We start from the raw sequence: 15,029 nt of genomic DNA, 5'->3' as shown, positions 1-15,029 counted from the left end.
GACCCAGAGTCTGAGGCAAGATGCAGAAGAGAGAGCAGGTGGCTCTCCACCCACAGGGTCTGTGCTCCCAGCACCCTGTGCTTGTCACCCAATACCCGACGCTGCTGCCCATGCCCAACTTTCAGAGATGGGTCCCTTCCAGCATAGGGATGAGTCCCTCTGGGCTGATATCAGGACCAACAGGGAGAACTGGCAAATCACTGGGACAAGAGGAGCCTTGTCCCAGGCTTGATGTGACATTCTGCAGAGGATGTGCCACTCCATGAGAAGAAGCCATGCACATGGACTCTGGGCTGAGAAAATGCTGAAATACACTGCACACTCGGCTGTGGGTGTGGAAGGGGCACTCTTCCCCCTCCTCATCTTTAGTAAGTACTTATAGCTTTATCTGGCCACATTTGACTTTTTTTCTTTCTGGCACAAATGTATGCACACTGCAAGCTCTGGCAGATACACCTGCCTAGTAAAAGCGAGGTGTCCATCTTCCCCTAGAGGGCGCCTTTGCTTGCTACACGCTGTACACTTGCAGACAGAGCTAGGTTTGCTCCTGCAGAGACAGGGCCCCGAAACCTCTTCTGCAAACACCTTCCCACCCCAAAAATCTACCAAGGGCCTATTTCCCAGTTAGCACACACAGATTCACATGGTATTGCTCTTACATTAGTGGAAAATATATTGTAAAGGTGCCGAGGAGGAAGAGGAAAGAACCAAAGGGCTCAAGGAGCCCCAAGCTGTGCCTCGGCAAGGTCCCCGGGCCTGCGTCTACAGCCCACCTGGCTATTTGGGCATCACCAGCCAGTCAGCCTACCTCCAGCTTCCCTGCCCTCACCTGGGCATAACGGTGGGCCTGCCTGCTCACGGAGAAGGCATAGGTGCTGGGCAGGCGCAGGTGGACAGGCAGCACTGACACGTTGAAGTGGAGGAGAAGGATGCCTGAGCCTGGGCCCTGGAAGGTGGAGTCATTGACCAGCACATCCAGCTGCAGGGTTCGGCTCTCCGAGATCGGTAGACTCTGGTTGAGAACCAGCTCTGCAGGCAGGGACATGATGATGACAACCAGGCTTGGACCACAGCCCAGCACCTCTTTCCAGACACAGCCTGCACACACATGTGCACACACAACACGTACTTTCACATGCAGAGCCCAGACAACAGGCCTGGGTCAGCCCTGAGAGCTGACCCAGGATGGATGCTGGCTGCCTGGCTGAGCTGTGTGCCCCAGGAGCCTGACTCAATCAGTGCAGCACTTGTGTGCATATGCGTGTGTGTGTGAAAGGTGTGTGCTGTGGAGGGGACCTGCACGGTATATGTACAGACAGTGTGCACAGAGTATGAGATGTGAATGAGATGCATATGGCGAGTATGGGTGTATGCACGGTATGATAGGTATATGCGGTGTGTGTGGGTGTACACATGCGAGTGACTTGTAATGTGTGTGGTGTGCTATTTGTGCAGTGTACACATGGGAGTGTATGGTATGCACAGTGTGGAACATGTGTGGTGTAGACAGGAGCCCAATGTGTGTACACAGGGTGTGCCGTGTGCAGGAAACACACATGGATGGGCAGTGTGCCTATGCAGTGTGTGAGGTGTACACAGGAGCATGTGGTGTGCATACACGGCACAGTATGTGAGGTGTGCACACGTGTGGTGTGTGTTGACAGATAGATGGCCCCCCCCTTACTGAAGTCGTGCACAGTGGCCCGCACGGTGCTGCCGTCCTCAGCCGCCACACGGGTCTCGTTGGGCACATGCTCCAGGCGGAAATGCTGCTGGGCCCAGGGATCCTCGGGCAGCAGGGTGCCGGTGTAGCGCCGGGTTAGCTCTGCGGAGGCAGGCACTACATCTGCGTCGAACACGCGCAGCGTGGCCACTACCGTGCCCTGTGGAGGATGGAAGGGCTATCAGAGGATCCAGGCCAACCTGAACCCTGACAACAGCCGAGTTCGCAACGGGGTGGCCTGGGCCACTGCTCCCCAAGAAAGGAGGCCACGCCCACAGCAATCAGGAGACCCCCGTCATCACGCCCACCAGAGCCCACGCCCAGAAAGCCCCTGCCCCTTTCCAGCCCACCAAGGCTCCGCCCATCAGATACCTCGCCCACAGCCCACCACAAGAGACCACGCCCATAAAGACCCTCTCCCCCTCTGCAAATTCCTGCAGGCACAGAGGTTCCCCTCCCTGTCCAGAGGCAAGAGCTTCCAGGTTCCCAGGGAGCGCCTTTCTGCCTTTGAAGCTGGTGCTCCCTCCCCAGGCCCGCAGGATGGAGCAGGCAACAGCTAAGGGCCCGGCGCGCTCGCACCTCCTTGCGCCGGAAGGTCACCTCGGCGCTGGCGGTGTCCGCGGCCCCCGCAACGCTAGGCGCCGAGTCGTCCTCGTCGTACACGGTGACGGGGAAGGGCTCCCGCACCTCCTTCTCACGCGCGCCGGACCGCACGACACACGCGGCCACCAGGTCGAAGCGCTCACGGCGCTCTCGGTCCAGCGCACGGCGCGTGCTCACCTCCAGGCTGTCCTGGGCACAGCGGAAGGGGCCGCTGTCACCATCACCTGGGGGCGGGGACAAGGTGGGTTGAACAGCCAGCCAGGCACTGGGCGTCTCTAAGAGCAGTGCTAATGGTGTTTACATTATGGGGGCAACCTTTGCTCCTCTTGGAAAGCATGAGAAGTAAAACCACAGCCCTTGTTGGGTGTTCAGTGGTGGCTTCACCTTTTCTGTGGAGATTTCACCAATGCTGTCACCAGGCTGGTGAGTGTGGGCCTGGTGTAGCCCCACAGCAGTGTGGCCCCATGTCCCCAGCTGAGGGGCCTCCATAGGTGGTCAGCCTTATTCTCTCCTCTCCCCTGTGGTCACCACCTGTCTCACAACAGCCTTCCCCAGCCCAGCTTCCAGAGATGCTGGCTATTCCCCGGCTGCTCAGAACAATACTTGGGACAACTTTCTTTCTTTTTTTGAAACAGGGTCTCGCTATGGAGTTCAGACTGGCCTTGAGCTCATTTTGTAGCCCAGGCTGGTCTAGAACTTGCAACAACCCTCCTGCCTCAGCCTCCTGAGTGCTGGGATTACAGGCGTGCGCCACCATGCCCAGCTAAGGGACAACTTGCAACATCCACAGCCAGGCAAGGAAGGAATCAAATCCCTGGTCCCCTGCTTCTCAGGGACCTGCTGGCTTCCAGGCTCACACAGCCCCATTGTCTGGCTCAGAGATCTTGTGTAGCCTCTGTTTCCCTGCTTTGTCTACACCTGCAACCTCACACCATGCCCAAGGCTGGAGTCTGGCTGATCCTTTTCAAGACGAGTCAGCCTTCCATGGCTCCCATGCCCCTCAAGGTACAAAGGCCTGAAGGCTGCTCTCAGGCCTAGGGAATAGTGCTCCCCAGCCTTAGCCCTGTCACCTGTTCTAGTTCCTGTTTGCCCTGCGGCCCCCACCCTGCCCACCTGGCTGAGTCAGCATCTCCACTATGCCCACCCCATCTTTTCCCGTCCTCTCAGAATCTGCTGGCACTGGGGATGGGAGGACGCCAGCTTGTGATGTTCCCAGCCACTGCCTTGGCGTCAGGCCAGCACGGGGCCAGCACAGGCCCGGGAGTGACCAACCGCTCACCCTGCAGGAGCCTGTAGACCACACTGATGTTGGGGCACAGGAAGTGCACGGGCAGCAGACGGAACTGGTGGAAGGTGCCGGGTGGCCTGTTCTCTCGGATTCGGAAGGACAGCCCGTTCTCCGGGAAGCAGATCTCCCGGGATGAAAGGGAGCTGCAGGCCGGGAAGGAGGCGTTGATGAAGGAGAAGTACACTCGGGCACACCCTGGCCAGTGGCACTCGCCCTCGCGCAGGGGTGGGGACGACAGGAAGACATGGAGGAAGATGGTCAGCAGGGGGAAGCCACCGTCTGTGGGGAGAGAAGAGTCAGGCCGGGCACAGGCCTCACCTCTCTGGTGGGCATGGGGCACAGGGCACATAGGGGCCCAAGGTTTACATCCAGCAATTCTTGCCTCTACCTCCCAGCTCCATGCAGGGCTCTGAGGGTGCAGCACCTATCCCTCCATGCCCACCGGCTATTACTGGCACTGGCCTCACAATGTCCCCTCCTCCTATGGTGGCAGCTCCCCGGTGAGCTCCTGTGCACAGCTCATTGCTCTGGCACTTTGTTTGGGACCCACCAAGGACAGACATCTCTGGCCACTGGAGGACATTTCCATGGTACTCCCACCATGGCACCACATGGCAGGAAAGCCAGGGTCTAGCAGGATGGGGCTCTCTGGGGCGCTGGCTGCTTCCCTGTCTGCTCACTCCGCTCCTCCCTAGCCTGCCCTGCTTCATCTACTCCCAGCCATCAGTCATTCCTCACACAAACCCTAGGCTCCTTCCCTAATGGGGCCCAGCAGTGTCCAGACACAGCTGGTTTGGGCCTCCCAGGAAATGCAGACGCCATGGGGCTCAGGAAGAGCCTGGCCATAAGCAGACATACCTAGAACTCAGGCCACCTCCTCCAAGACCTGGCCAGCTGCTTATCCTAGGCCTTTCCCTGCCCAGTGACCCCAGCTGGACCAGGGCTGGGGCTGATGTAAACCGGAGGCACTTGATCTACCCTTCCCCAGACTGGGTGCAACCAGGCTGAGACTCAGGCTCTGGCCAGGTCTCCCACGCTGCCTTCCTTCCGGGACCCCTCAGCCAGGCCAAGTGCCTGCCTGCAGGAGGGAGAAGCTCTCTGGGACTGCTGCTCTTCCAGCGAGCTCTGGGCGCTGGCTGAATCAAGCCCTGAGGCTTTTACAGCCCGCTGCACCCCTAACAACCTTCAAACCCTCACTGCTTCCTGGAAGGGCTGTAGTGAACACCCAGACCATTGAATAGGTCCTCAAATCCTGTAATCTCAGGAGGCCCAAGGGCCACCCAGGCCCTTGAAGACTCCTTCACCACTTGACACGGGCACCAGTGCCGCCTTTGCCCCCTGCCCCACCCACCCCAACGGGAGCCTGTGGGCTGCCTCTGCCCAAGCTGGATAGGCTGGAGCAGTGCTGGCTGTCCTTACTTCTCAGGCTGAGCTGCTCCCAGGAGCCGAAGTCCAGGCTGCGGTTGAGGTAGAGAAGGCCGGTGTCCTCCACACGGATCCAGTCATTCCTGTGCAGCGGCTTGTGGTAGACACCATAGAGGTGCTGGCCAAGGTGGAAGCTGGGCACCTCCCCAGGTGTGTCACGCATGGCATGCACGTAGAGCAGCGGTGTGCCAGATGGCTGGTCCAAGTACAGCCGCTCCCAGTAGGCATCCCTCGGGAAGTACAGGCCCAGAGGGGCTGCAGGAGGCAGGGGCCAAGAGAGGAAGGCAGGGACAAGAAAGCCATCAACCTAAATTTCTGGTCTTAACAGGATTCTTCACTTCTGGTCCAAAGAACAGAAACACAAGAGCTTGTACACAATGGCTGAAAACACTTCGTTACAACAGAGAGGAGGAGGAGAAGGCAGAAATAAGATGTGGCAGAATCACCACCAGCCACCTTAGTTTCCTGAGCACCTAAACCCCAGAGTTCACATTGGCTTCTGAACATAATACTGTAGTTGGCAAGGGCCCGAGACACCGCCAGACAAGCAGGGCAGGCGGTGGTGACCAGCAACAAAGGTGGCCCTGGGTAAGAGAGTGACTGACCTTTACCTAAGCCCATTGCTGCCCAGGACCCAGAAGTTCCACAGTTTGGTGGAAACACACCTACGCAAGACTTTGATCATACACATAAAGATTATTTACAGCGGCATCCATGCCCTCTGGTCGGCAGGTTTGAAGCATGGAACCCCACACAGTGACAAAGGATGTGCTCCTGCGACATGAGGCCACGGTACAGGTCCCACAGACACCATACACACCGAAGTCATGGCAGAAGGCCATGCACCACGGCTTCCAGAGTGAACCCGGTGAGCAATCGGACAGCTGCCGAGGGGGTGAGTCGCCTGGGAACAGCAGGAAAGTGTCCTGAGGATGCCAGTGTCCTGTCCCCACGGGCAGGTCCTGCGCGGTATCTACACATTGACATGGCACAGCTGAGACTCAGGTCTCCACCTACGAAAGTCCCACCTAAAAGACTGGAACACCAATCTTAGGCAGAGGGTGGATGTGGGGCTGAGAAGCTGGGATGCTGGCCGCGCCTGGCTTGGGCCCGCACGGAGCTCACCGCCTGTGTTGCGGCTGTGCACACCCAGGCTTTAAAACTAAAAAGCATTCTCAGTGCGTGTGAGAGCCCTGTGTACTGCTGGAGGGCGGATGCAAAGCGGTGAAGCCGCCTGGGACATGGTGTGACTCCTCAAAGCGTCACACGCAGACTCGCCATGACCCAGCTGTCACCACCCCAGCCCTGAGTCCAGACCCAGACCTTGAAGCTGCGTATAGAGGGCCTTGCACATTCACTCATAGCAGCACTGCTCACCACAGCGTTTGTTACAATAGAGTACTAGTGAGTCCTCAGAAGGAAAAGTTCTGCTGAGGGACACAGCCTGTCTCAAAGGGACTGACCCTGCACCTCACTTCTATGAGGTATTGGAAACAGTCCCATTTAGAGACAGAGAATTGGACAGTGGTTGATGGGGGCCCGGGGTGGGGCTGGGGAATCATCACTTCATGGGCAGAGGTTTAACTGGGTGGGTGGGGAAGTTCTGTGGGTGGACAGTGGTGATGGCTGCACAGTGCCCACCATGGATATTGTTTTGTTTTTCTTGTTTTGGTTTTTTGAGAAAGGGTCTTGCTGTGTAGTCCAGGCTGGGATCAAACTCACAGGGATCCTCCTGCCTCAGCCTCCTAAGTGCTGGGATTACAGGCTTGTGCCCCAGGCTGGGCAGCACTATTAGTGTTCTTGATGGTTCTGAACCCGTACAGTTGAAAATGATTAAGAAGGTTCAGTTTAGGTAGACTTCTGGATAACAAATAGCAAGATATCTTTAAAAGATGGGTAAAGAGGCAAAAACCACTTACAACCCATTTTAAAAACTTCAAATAATTCTGTAATGCACAAAAAACATTGACACACAAAGCAGCGACCTGAACCCTATGCTCAAGGCCAAGTGACTGATTCTTCTGCTCTCCTGCGTGGCCCTCCTTGGGCACCTACAGAGGGTGTGGTCCCTGGGGCCAGGGCAAAGTCCAAGGCCAAATGGGCCCAGCAGGCAGAGGAGAGGACCCCAGTGGGAACCAGAAGGCACTGCACATCCTGGACCATTCCCCAGGATGGGCGCAAAGACAGCTCAGAGATTGAGCAGGGCCCCTCGGTGACTGAGCAAGGCCCTGTTCCCAAATAAAAAAATAAAAAGGGCTGGGAGACGGCTGTGTGCAAAGGCCCTGGGTTTGATCCTAGAAAGAAAAGAAAAAGGCCAGCTTGGAAGGGAGCCTGCCTGTTCTGGTCACGCCTGGCCCAGGGTGGGTGAAGTGCTGGGCCAGAGCCTGGGATGCAGCTAAGGTCATCCCTGGAGATGTCTAGGTCTCTGTCGTGCTGCTCAGGCCATGAGGGCAGTGTGGGACCTGGGGAGCCAGGCTGGGCCCTGCCACCTGGGGGACCCCCAGGGCCACAATGAGGGGCAGCTGAGGGAACCTCAGAAGCCACACGCTGGGGTGTTGCTGGAGAGAGAACCAAGACCCATCCAATCTCACTAGGGTCCTCGTCAGGAGCCACTTCCCTCCCACTGACCTAGGGGTCGGAGCCTCCACAATGGCACCAAGCTGACCTCTGCCAGTCTGGCCACTGGAAGGGTACTACTGTCCCATCCTCGCTCTTGGGAGCTGCCCAGTGTACCCCACCCTTTGCCTGCAGACCCTGCCATGGCTCTGAGATGCCTTGAGCCTTCAGGGGTGCGGGATGGAGTAGGCAGCTCACAGGCCCCCATGTGGGCAGGATGGGGGTCTCCTGCCGCCAGGGCAGGAGACAGTGTAACCAGAGTCCTAGTGCACTGAAGATGCCTTCCAGGAGGTCCACAGCAGGCACCCACTCCTGTAACGGTGACCCTCGTTGGAAACAGGGCTGGAGACAGGTGGGCACAGGCAATGCTGGTGCATGCTGAGCTGCCCACATGGTTCACACTGGGCTGGACGCTCTGCTGCATGTCTGGAAATCCTGCCCACCATCAAAGCAGCCAATCATAGCAAGGGAACAGAATGAGCCACTAGCAAGTGACACCACAGGGCTTGTGGCCCCTGCAGAGCACTTGCCTACTCTGGGCCTCCGATTCTCTAACTGAGGCGCTCTGGGGACAGGAACAGCAGCCAGGTCCTTGCCTCTGTGTGCTAGACACGGTCCCTCATCACTCACTCTCAGGCCCTGCACCCCGGCCTGCCCTGTGTGTACGTGCGCAGGGCAGCCGCTGTGTTCCCAAGGAATCTCACACTGGGGTCCCTGAGGCCCCACTAACTGCACCCTCCCAGACAGGTCTGCATCTTGGGGCCCCACACATCGGGTACCTGAAAAGCCCAGAGGACTCCACACTGCCTGCCACTTGCACTCCTGGTCTTGTCTGTAGGCAGCCCCGGCCCTCCCGGCTCAGACCACGCCTGCAATCACCAAGCCAAACTCAACTGGAGGGACCTGGGACTCATCACAGGGGGAGTGTGGAACAAATCCACATAGGATGTGCAGGACACAGACAGAAAGGGACACGGAGGCCCCACAACCCGAGATCCCCCTACTGCCCAGCTCCCCCTGCCCTAGCCTGGTGAGACCTCTCTGTACCTCACATTGCCCAGGTGTGGGTTTACTGGCATCTGGGTTCAGACAGAGCCAGTCTTGGGGCTCCTTCCTTCATACACACACATGCCTTGCCACACACTCTGCCATGTATGCTTGTGCACACACAAAAGGCACACACACATAAGCCTTGCCAGATACCCTCTGCCCAGGCGTGCTTGTGCTTGGGCCTAGGCCGGATTCTGAGATCACTCTCCGCATACAGCACCACACTGGCCTTGTGTTTCCGGCAGCCAGTGGCGTATGGTATGGACACATGAGGGGGCACAGGTGTGGGGACACCCAGCATACCCCGCTCCAGCCATGTACCCAAAGCATGCTGTGACGGTCAACTCTGCCTACCTGAATGGCCTGGGAGCCACCGCTAGGATTAGTAAAGCCACTTCTGGATGTGTCTGGTGTCTCATGTTGGTGTGGCCTTGGGGTCTGTCTGGTCCTCGCTTCCTCTCTAGTGCTGTCCCCTGCTCTGATTCCCTGATGCCATGAGCTAAAAAGCTTTGCTTTGCCACACTCTTTTGCCATGATGTTGGAGCCAGCTGACCATGGACTGACTCCCCTGAAACTGAGCTAAACTATAACTCTCCTCCTTTAAGTTGTGGTGGTGGGTTTTGTGTCCCAGCAGCAGGAAAGTGACCCCCTATACACTGTCCTTTGGTGCCTGTGTGAACCCTGCCTGAGCCCAGCCATCAGTGGACCATGACCCCCAGACAGGGTCTGCTGTGTCAGCTGTAGTCTTGGCTTCCCAAGCCCCAAGCTCCCCAGTGAGCTCGGATCCAGCAAGGGATGGTGCCCCTTCCCTGTACCCTGCTCAGGCTCTTCCATACTCATGGCTGCTGTTGTCTCGGCCCAGGAGCTCCTGGGACATTCTCCTTTCTGTGACCATGTCGGTCTGCTCATGTCATGCGTTTTCTCTCACACACAGAGCACCACATGCTACCTCTCACCTTGTGCTTGGGCATAGCACACACATGCACCCCACGTCCTTACAGTGCCCTCACACCCTGCACACTCACCACCTGCAAGAGTGCTGCCCACTGTTGCCCACCAGCTCACACATCCTCCCACGGGCTTGGCATGGACCTGCTGTGAGCCCTCACCGGGCACTGGGTGGTCCCAGCCTGGCTGCCGGGTCACTCACAAGACCACATACCCAGTCCCTGGCCAGGGAGATTGAGGACACCTCAGGCCGACCTCTGGCCAGCCCCTGGAGCAGGCACCCCTGGGGTGAGGGGTGGCCCCTATCCCTGACAGGCCCCAGCAACAAGGGTGTAGGAATGAACATGTTCAGGGTGATGTTTACTTTAAAATCAAAAGGAGAAAAGAAATATGAGAAGGAATGTTAACAGGACAGAGTAGCCCGGGTTACATTTGTCTTATACCAACACACCCATAAAATGTTTTTATCGCAAAAGGTCTCATTGTACTGCCCAGGCTGGCATCGAACTCCCAGGCTCAAGCAATTCTCCTGCGTCAGCTTCCCAAGGGCTAGGACTACACGGAGCATGCAGTCTCAGGGAAGGCAGGGACTGTCTGGGGCTTTGGAGAAGGTAGCTGAGGCCCAGACTGGACACCTTTTCCCACACCTCCTTGCCCACAGGCCATGGTGCCCACCAGAGCCCTGTGGCAGCCTTGGGCACTGCCTTCCAGCTGAAGGCCCTGCCTGGCATGTTGGTCTGCTTCCCCGACTGCCTGTGAGCTGCAGGCTGGGGGGCTGCCTGGCCCCACACATGTTCCCGTGTCCCCAGCACCCACCTCCCACTGTCAGCCCATGGCCGCAGGTGCACAGCCTCTTGTCCTCTCTGCCTGCCTGAAGCTACCCACTGCCAGGCTGGCCCTTGCTCCCGCCCACCTCCACCCCAGGCCTGGCCTCACTGCCCATCTGAAGACCACAGAGGATGAGGCCAGTGCCAGGTACAGTCTCCTCATCCTCAACACTGGTTTCTGGGAGCTCCCCCAGCCCAGGTTTTGAGGGGAGCGAGCCCAGGGACCATGGAGGCCCAGCTGTGGGCATCCATGAAATCCCCAGGCAACGGAAGGCGGGTGCACCCGGACAGGAGGGCCCAGTTCCAGCTCTCAATGATGCCCCAGGACTTTACGAGTGGTGTCCAGCCCCACGCTGCCTGCCCTGCAGTGGGCTGGGGCACTGCCGCGGCTTGGGACTCACGCTCCCTACTGTGTCCCCCTCTGCAACCATGAAGATCGAGCCACCCTCACAGGATGTCGGGAGCCAGGCAGAGCCAGTGACATGAGTTCTCGCAACAGAAGCTGGCGTCCACTGCCTCCCCCACATCCTCATCCCTCCCTGCATGGTCCCAGTCATCAGTACTCCCTCCCTGTGACATCTACCCCAGCCACCATCACCCCAGCCCGAGGCCTTGATTCCCTCCCTTGACCTCCGCCCTGTGTCATCCCTACCATTGCCACTGTCCACACTCCCACAGCCTACCCCACAGCCGTCATCCACGTCACCACCTCCTCTGTCCCTTCCATCACCCACGTGCCGGGGCACCAGCTCCCACACACACAGGTAGAACTGAGGGGCCATCCTGGCAGGTACCAAGTGACAAGGCTCTTTGGACAAGCGCTAGGGTTTCTGCACCACTGTCCCCAGAGCCAGCTCTTGCCCACTGTCCTTGTGCCCATCTCCTGGGGCTTCAGGACTCTGCCAATGTGTCCCCACCATCTGCTGTGGGGTGCAGGGTCTCCAGCAGCCTGGTGTGCAGCTGGATAGAGGGAAGATGGGCACTGTCCCTGCCCGCCCAGTGTGCCCTGTGCTGTGTTCTTCCTCCACACTGCTGTCCCCATCAGCACTGGGACGGAGGCTAGCACTTGCCTGGTACCCTGCCCGGGTCCCGACACTGTGCCAGCCCAGAGCCTCTGTTGAGATCAGAGTGGCAGGGCCCAAGGGGCCCATACCTGAGGGCATCCTGGACACAGTCCAGCCCTGCCTTCCAGGGGCCCCAGGCTGTACTGTGGGCACCGTGCCATCACCCACGCCCACCCAGAGCAGCTGCTGTGCCCCACAGGGAAGATGGACGTGTGCCCGCGTGTGACTCCCAGCTGCTGCTGACTTTATCCAGGCTGCTGCAACCCTTCTGGCTGCTGCTCGAGGAAACTGCCAATTAGGTGGCAATTAACTACTTCCCAGGCCAGGGCCTGGTGGAGAAGGACCGGCCACCCACGTGGCCACCAGGGACAGTGTGCAGGTCACCAGACTTTGGGCTCCTGACACTCTCTGGGCCCTGTGCCCCCAGCTGACGGCACCTTGCAATGACCCGGTGGCCACCTTGTGTCCCCCCCCCCCCCAGGGTCCTCCATTTGCCCAGCAGGCACGGCTGACTTTGACACGTCAGTCACTGTGTCTCTGGGGCTGGGGACAGTCCTGGCCCTCCTCACACACCTCCAGAAATGATGGCAGTGATGGGGACGGGGCTGGAGGTGGAGCTTATAGGAATGGGGACGATGATGATGTTAGTAAAGGGGATGGGATGGAGGTCTCAAGGATGAAGTGATGACAATGATGGAGATGGTGGTGGCAGGGATGGCACAGGTGTGGGAAAGCTGGGGGCCTCCCAGACAGCAGATCCAGTCCCCAGCCCTGGAGGGCCCATGCACACAATCGGACCAGCGCTGGGAATGTCACCTACATCGGCACGATCAAGCAGGGGCGTTGAGGAACTCGGCCTCTGCAGTAAAGAGAACCAAAGCCCTGCTCCAGGGTCATTCACAGAGGGGGTAGCAGGCCCACAGCACTGTACCCTTAAAAGGATTCTATGGGTGACCATGCGCCTCTCTCTAGCCTGTTTCCCCCTCTGCAGAAGGAGAGCATCACACCTGATGTGAGGCCATCCCTGAACTCCTCTGAGCCATGGGACTCACAGAGCAAACCTCTGTGCCCGGGGCCAGAGGCAGGATGTCCCCTGAGGCTTGAGGGACCCGGGAGAACACAGGGTCCACTTAGATCCAAGGGAGCGACAGCACAACACCAGGAGCAGAGACAGGGCAGGTGGCCTGGCCTTGCCTGTGTCCGCTAGGCTGTGTGGTGGGGTGCAGAGCTGGCTTCTCTGTCCCCAGCTGTGAGTGGGACAGGACCCCTCCCCAGCGCCACGGAGCACGGGGCTCCTGCCTACGGGGCATTCCCCAACCCCAACTCCTGCCTGAAATCAGACCTGCTTCGGCCTACGAAAGTCCCCACCCCGTGCCAGTCCTCAGAGTGGGTACAGAGGGAAGGCCACTGTGTGCACAGCGCCATCCTTGGACTGGGATGTGGCCAGCCGTGTGACATCACAGCTGTGATGACTGTGATCAGTTTACACTGGACCGGCTGGGTATTTTTAGTCTGGAGAGAGGCTGTGTGCCCTCGGGGCAGGGGCAGGGGCAGCTGGCTCCCAGCACCATCCTCTGCTCAGTCCTTGGGGTAGTGCTGATACAGTGCCCACACAAGGATACCAGGTAGCCCTGTCCTGCCAGAAGGACCCAGAGACCAGGGCACTGAGTGCAAGGCTGCTGGATGGGGCAGCTTCTCAGCCACACTTGGCAGAGCTGGGACTCATCCCTGACAGGACAGAACACCACTCAGGTCAGAAAGCGGCAGGGGACCTGGGACTCCTCCCAGACATACCTGGCCAGTGAGCCCCAGAAGACGCAAAATGGGGAACCCCCATCAACCCCAAGGACTCCAGTGTACTCAGCCAAAGGCTAAGTTTAAATAACAAGTATTGCTGAGAACATGGATACATTGTAATCTTCATGCCTATTCCTCCAAAACAACACAGGAAAGAGCTAGCAATTTTATATACCTTAGACTTGGACAAGCCAGTGTATACAAGTTTATAGCAACATTGTTTATGGTCAACTGGTGAAAACATCCTAATGTCCTTGAAGACCAACTCATATCCAGTTGCGCAGATCCTCAGACAGGAATATTATTCACTCTTGAAAAGGAGCCCCGCCCTGGCACTGCTACAAAATAGAGGAAAACACTGCACCCAGGGGAAACCTGACCATGTACACTGTGTCCTGTGCCCCTCATGGCCACCCTGGGTGCCCTACTCTGCCCAACCTCAGGTCCTGGGATCAACCTGCACCTCTTCTCTAGCACTTTCCCAGTCATTACTAGGTTTATTAAATTTCATTTTTTTCTCTTTCTCTTTTTGGAACTCAAGGTGAGAATTTTCTGGAATCACAGAAGATTTAAGGCATGCCTGTTTCTTCTTTAACAGAAATGGGGATGGACAGAGTCTGTGTGCCCTCGGGGCAGGGGGAGGGGCAGGGACAGGGGCAGGGGCAGCTGGTTCCCAGCACCAAGGCCTTGCACCCACCAGGCAAGTGCTCTATCATGGAGCTACATCCAGTCTCTTTTCACTTTTATCTTGAGACAGGGTCTCACTACTTTGCCTGGACTATCCTCAAACCTGGGATCCTCCTGCCTCAGCTTGAGGTGGAGGCTGAACACAGTCTAGCCTCCCCTACCACCTGCTCTGGGGCCACACAGCCCCCAGACATACCCCTGGAGCCCAAGATCTGCAAATCCAGCACTAGCCCCTGTCCCAGCCAGCAGGTGGCCCCATGTGGCACATACCTGCCCAGGGGCTCAGGTGACTTGTCCGCAGTACCTGGGCTGCTGCGCTGTGGAGCCACCCATGCAGCAAGAGCACACAGTGCTGGCTCAGGGCTGGTCACCTGCTCTCCTCAGGGATGGGGGGTGGCGTATGAGGTCCCTGAGTGCCACCCAGTATTACCTGCCTCTCCAGCCAGGAAGGCACTGTCTCTGGCCAGGAGGGGCTCCTGGGGTAACAGCACCCCTGTCCTCCCGCCCAGCTTGTCGAGGGCCCCTGTGGACAGCTCAGCCTCAGAGGCCCGGGAACTGCAGGGGACAGAGAGTGAGACGGAGGGAGGCCTGCATGTGCGGCCAGTTGGGGCTGCGGGGGTGGGAGGTGGAGGTGAGCCCTGCCTCAACACCTGGCCTGGCGCCTCTTTTCCCGCCCTAGGGGCTCAGTGCCCAATGCAGTGGTACCAGGCCAGGCCCCAGACTCCGTGCTCTGGGGTCAAAGCACTCCCAGCCCGCAGGGCCTGGAAACCCTGCAGACTGTCCTCACCTGCCAGGTGCTCCCTTGCCCGGCTCCCGGCATCACTCCCACCCACACCCTACCTTAGCCTCTCCTATGCTTCCTGTCAGAATCAAACATGTGTCCCACCGGGTGTGGTGGTACACGCCTTTAATCCCAGCACTCAGGAGGCTGAGGCAGGAGGATTGTTGCGAGTTTGAGACCAGCCTGGGCTACAAAGTGAGCTCAAGGCCAGCCTGAACTG

The 15,029-nt window shown here is 58.4% G+C and overlaps 1 protein-coding gene across 1 annotated transcript in view; it reads right to left on the bottom strand.

The window, feature by feature from the left end:
* The window catches only part of Ret (ret proto-oncogene), a 30,153-nt gene that overhangs the window by 12,215 nt on the left and 2,909 nt on the right, over positions 1 to 15,029 (bottom strand). Inside the window, exons 2-6 of the mRNA XM_005411762.2 lie at positions 5,034 to 5,294; positions 3,606 to 3,893; positions 2,303 to 2,550; positions 1,685 to 1,883; positions 830 to 1,029 (exon numbers count right to left, since the gene is read on the bottom strand). Coding sequence (XP_005411819.1) covers positions 830 to 1,029; positions 1,685 to 1,883; positions 2,303 to 2,550; positions 3,606 to 3,893; positions 5,034 to 5,294 — 1,196 coding nt within the window. The remainder of the gene's footprint in view (positions 1 to 829; positions 1,030 to 1,684; positions 1,884 to 2,302; positions 2,551 to 3,605; positions 3,894 to 5,033; positions 5,295 to 15,029) is intronic.

This window comes from Chinchilla lanigera, unplaced genomic scaffold (assembly GCF_000276665.1).
Source record: "Chinchilla lanigera isolate Chin_1 unplaced genomic scaffold, ChiLan1.0 scaffold00145, whole genome shotgun sequence".
Lineage (NCBI taxonomy): Eukaryota > Metazoa > Chordata > Mammalia > Rodentia > Chinchillidae > Chinchilla > Chinchilla lanigera.
This window is presented reverse-complemented; position numbering and strand designations above follow the sequence as displayed.